General features: G+C 44.4%; 1 protein-coding gene across 1 annotated transcript; it reads left to right on the top strand.

Moving 5' to 3' along the window:
- Positions 1 to 2,320: 2,320 nt before the first annotated feature.
- Positions 2,321 to 3,241, top strand: LOC149452607 (olfactory receptor 11L1-like). The gene has a single exon (XM_089689288.1). It carries the CDS (start codon positions 2,321 to 2,323, stop codon positions 3,239 to 3,241), a length of 921 nt encoding a protein of 306 aa, XP_089545414.1.
- Positions 3,242 to 4,217: the final 976 nt, after the last annotated feature.

Genomic DNA, 4,217 nt, shown 5'->3' with positions numbered 1-4,217 from the left:
AAGCTACCCACAGACCTGCCAGAAAATCACTCAGCTTCATGTGCGGAGAGGTGTCAGCCCTGCCCTGCCACGGGATCCCTTCCCCCAACCACCTTATTCTTACCTGAGCCAAATCTCAACCCATTGCTGTGCTCAAGAGCAGCATCTTTCTCTGCTCTCTCCCTCCTCACAGGGCAGATTGATAGCAGCAGGAGCCATTGGCTACCACTGCTGTCAAACAAATTCTATGACAAGGAAGCAGGGGGCAGGGCCAAGCCGTGCTGTCTATGTGTATAAATGCAGGCAGAGCAGCACAGGATTGAGCCTACCCAAGTGACCCCTTAGAAAGAAGCTTTCTATGGGGGCACTCACTGAAGAGGAGGAGCCAGGAGTTCTGGTGGAAATCTACCAACCCTCCTTCTGTTAAAGAGTGGCTTCAATATATTGCAGAGATGGAGGAGCTCATCTATACAACACAGAGCAAAATTTCGCACATTTGGGTGTGTTGGACCTATTTTCATGGGACTTCTTCCTAGCAAGCGTTCTGGCAAGACAGTGAGATCTGGACAGGGTAAACCCCCTGGATTAGTCTATTGCTCTTGGCCTTATCGTTGGAGTCCTTACCTACTGTATGTTCTCAAATGGTTGGGGACCACCCTATTTTTTAGACACTTTTTTGACACCACTACAAGTGCTACCCTCTGGGGTCTGTGTGTAGATTGAGGTGGGGGTTTCCCTTCCTAGTCCCTTGCCTCCTCTCCTTTTCCTTAGCTCCCTCCATTTTTTCTCTTTATTGCTTCTTATTTCCCTTCTCTATTATTTTTCATGCCTCTTATGTTTTCCTGTTACTGGGTTCAGGGTTCCCCTTCTATCCTATCCCCTCCTTTAAGAAGCTTTCTATGGGGGCACTCACCGAAGAGGAGGAGCCAGGAGCTCTGGTGGAGGCTCCATTGAAAATCTACCAACCCTCTTTCGTGGGACTTCTTTCTATCAGTCGTTCTTGCAGGACAGTGAGATCTGGCCAGGGTGAGCCCCTTGATTAGTCCATTGCCATAGGATTTATTGTTTGGGTCCTTACCTACTGTATGTTCTCCAATGGTTGGGGACCACCCTATTTTTTAGACACTTTTTTTGACACCACTACAGGTGCTACCCTCTGGGGTTTTTGTGCGTGGATAGAAGTGGGGGTTTAGGGAAGGAGTATCTGTTTCCTTCCTAGTCCCTTGCCTCCTCCCTTTTCCTTAGCTCCCTCCCTTTATTCTCTTTATTGCTTCGTCTCTTTCCTCCCTTATTATTTTTCATGCCTCTTACGTTTTCTTGTTACTGTGTTAAGGATTCCCCCTCTACTCTATCCCCTCCTTTAAGGCTATGGTATAGCTATGCTGCCCTCTCACCAGGGAATTCTGCAGGGGGGCACCCCAGGCACCTCTTTCCCATGGTGTCCTCTTGTCTGTGCAGTGGTGGGCTCCAGAGAGAGGGGAGGGGTGGTTATTTCTGAAATCTTGGGGTTACCACCATATTAGGTTTGCCTCTGCTCACCGGTTTACTTTGTTTTTACTCATTTACAGTTCTTCATATTCTCCAGTACTCAAGTCCATGCTGTTGTCAGTTCCATCTGATGGCCACAATGGGGTATTTACCTGATTGAAATATTTCAGGAAAATACTGCATTATGGTCACTAGATGAAGCTGATAATCATAGGAGATTAACAACTCAATTTTACTTGGGGTTACCACCATATTAGGTTTGCCTCTGTTCACCAGTTTACTTTGGTTTTACTCATTTACAGTTCATACTCTCCAGTGCTCAAGTCCATGCTGTTGTGAATTCCACCTGATGGCCACAATGGGGTATTTACCTGATTGGAGTATTTCAGGAAAATACTGCTTTATGGTCACTAGATTAAGCTGATAATCATAGGACATTAACATATTTTACTTGGGGTTACCACCATATTAGGTTTGCCTCTGCTCACCGGTTTACTTTTGGTTTTACTCATTTACAGTTTTCATATTCTCCAGTACTCAGGTCCATGCTGTTGTCAGTTCCATCTGATGGCCATCATGGGGTATTTACCTGATTGAAGTATTTCAGGAAAATACTGCATTATGGTCACTAGATGCAGCTGATAATCATAGAAGATTAACATATCAATTTTACTTATTCATACTTTTGGTATAGAAAACCCAACACCAAACATTGTCATCACAGGTCTCAGTAGCAGAATCGAATGCAGGGTATCATTAGTTCTAATGTCTATTTTTTTTGTGTTTTTTTTGTGACACAAAGGTTTCGTATAATAACAACATCACAGCCATTTTCCTTCTGGGTTTCCATGACATGGGCAGATTTAATGTATTGCTCTTCGTCTTTCTACTTATCATTTACTGTGTGACAATATGTGGAAACTCCTTGATCATCACATTGGTGTCCTACAGCAAGAACCTCCACTCTCCCATGTACTTTTTCCTCACTCAGCTCTCTGTTGCTGACATCTTGTTGACCACAGATATTTCCCCTTTCATGCTAAATATTGTACTACATCAAGGGGCCTTCCTATCTTTTCATGGGTGTATCAGTCAGCTATATGTTTTCATTTTATCCGAGGGATTTGAATGTTTTCTTCTGACCATGATGTCCTATGACCGCTACCTAGCCATTTGTTCTCCATTGTATTATTCCTCCATTATGAACCATGCGCTTTGCATGAAATTAATTGTTGCCTCTTGGCTCCTAGGCTGTTTGGTTGCACTGATTCTGGTACATGGAATAACCCAACTATATTTCTGCAGGTCAAGTATGATTGACCATTTCTTTTGTGACTTTTACCCTGTGATGGACATTTCTTGCTCAGATATGTCTTTGCCTCAAATAGAAGCCCCCTTATTGTGCTTCCTCGTAATTGTCTTGCCATTCTTCGTGATAGTAATTTCATATGTATGTATTGTGTTAACTATAATAAAGATATCCTCCAGTTCTGGAAAAATAAAATCCTTTTCAACTTGTAGCTCCCACCTGACAGTGGTGTCTATATTTTATGGGACCCTAATTGCCACGTACATCATTCCAAATGAAGGACAGATGAAGATCCTCAGTAAGACGTTGGCATTTTTATACACTGTGTTCACCCCATTACTAAATCCTTTTATATACAGTCTGAGGAATGAAGACATTAAAGAAGCTTTGAGAAGAATCATATATAACCAAAATGCTTCCTATTTAATATCTTGGATGAAACGGACAAAACAACTTGATGCATGACTGTCTTTAACCCCTTTTCTACGGGGCACTTATACCCCCTTCCTGCCCAGGCCAGTTTTCAGCTTTCAGCGCTGTTGCACTTCGAATGACAATTGTGCGGTAATGCAGCAGTATACCCATATGATATTTTTATCATTTTTTTCACACAAATAGAGCTTTATTTTGGTGTTATTTACTTGCCATTGGGTGTTTTATTTTTTGTGCTATAAACAAAAAAAAAAAAAAAAAAAATGTGAAAAAAAAGTTTTTCTTTGTTTCTATTATAATGTTTTTCAAACAGATAATTTTTCTCCATCACTGATGTGCGTTGATAAGGCAGCACTGATGGGCGCTGATAGGCAGCACTGATGGGCACTGATGAGGTGGCACGGATTGGCAGCACTGATTGGCACTGATAGGAGGCACTGATCGGTGGCATTGATAGGCGGCACTGATGATGCTGCACTGATGGGCAGATCTGCTCGGTACTGATGGGTGGCACTAATGGGCAGCACTGAGGGGTGGCACTGCTGGGCAGCACTGAGTGGTGGCACTGATAGGCACAGGTGGGTGGCACTGCAGGGCACAGGTGGGTGGCACTAATGGACACAAGTGGGTGGCACTGCAGGGCACAGGTGGGTGGCACTAATGGACACAAGTGGGTGGCACTGCAGGGCACAGGTGGGTGGCACTAATGGACACAAGTGGGTGGCACTGCAGGGCACAGGTGGGTGGCACTAATGGACACAAGTGGGTGGCACTGCAGGGCACAGGTGGGTGGCACTAATGGACACAAGTGGGTGGCACTTCAGTGCCCTGATGCTCAGTGCTGATTCCTTCGCTGACAATTGCTGGTTCTCGGCAGTACTTTCCTCATACTGTGACAGCGTGAGGAAAGGGCAGCCAATAACCGGCAACTGTATTTGCCCGGTGATCTTCTATGTCATTGGACACAGCTGATCACATGGTAAAAGGCCGCTGTGATTGACCGTTTACC

The sequence above is a fragment of the Staurois parvus genome, unplaced genomic scaffold (genome assembly GCF_062004578.1).
Source record: "Staurois parvus isolate SC_StPar_1 unplaced genomic scaffold, SC_StPar_1.0 ptg000470l, whole genome shotgun sequence".
NCBI classification, from domain to species: Eukaryota; Metazoa; Chordata; class Amphibia; order Anura; family Ranidae; genus Staurois; species Staurois parvus.
The sequence above is the reverse complement of the archived record's forward strand: the minus strand, read 5'-3'. Positions and strand labels throughout refer to the sequence as shown.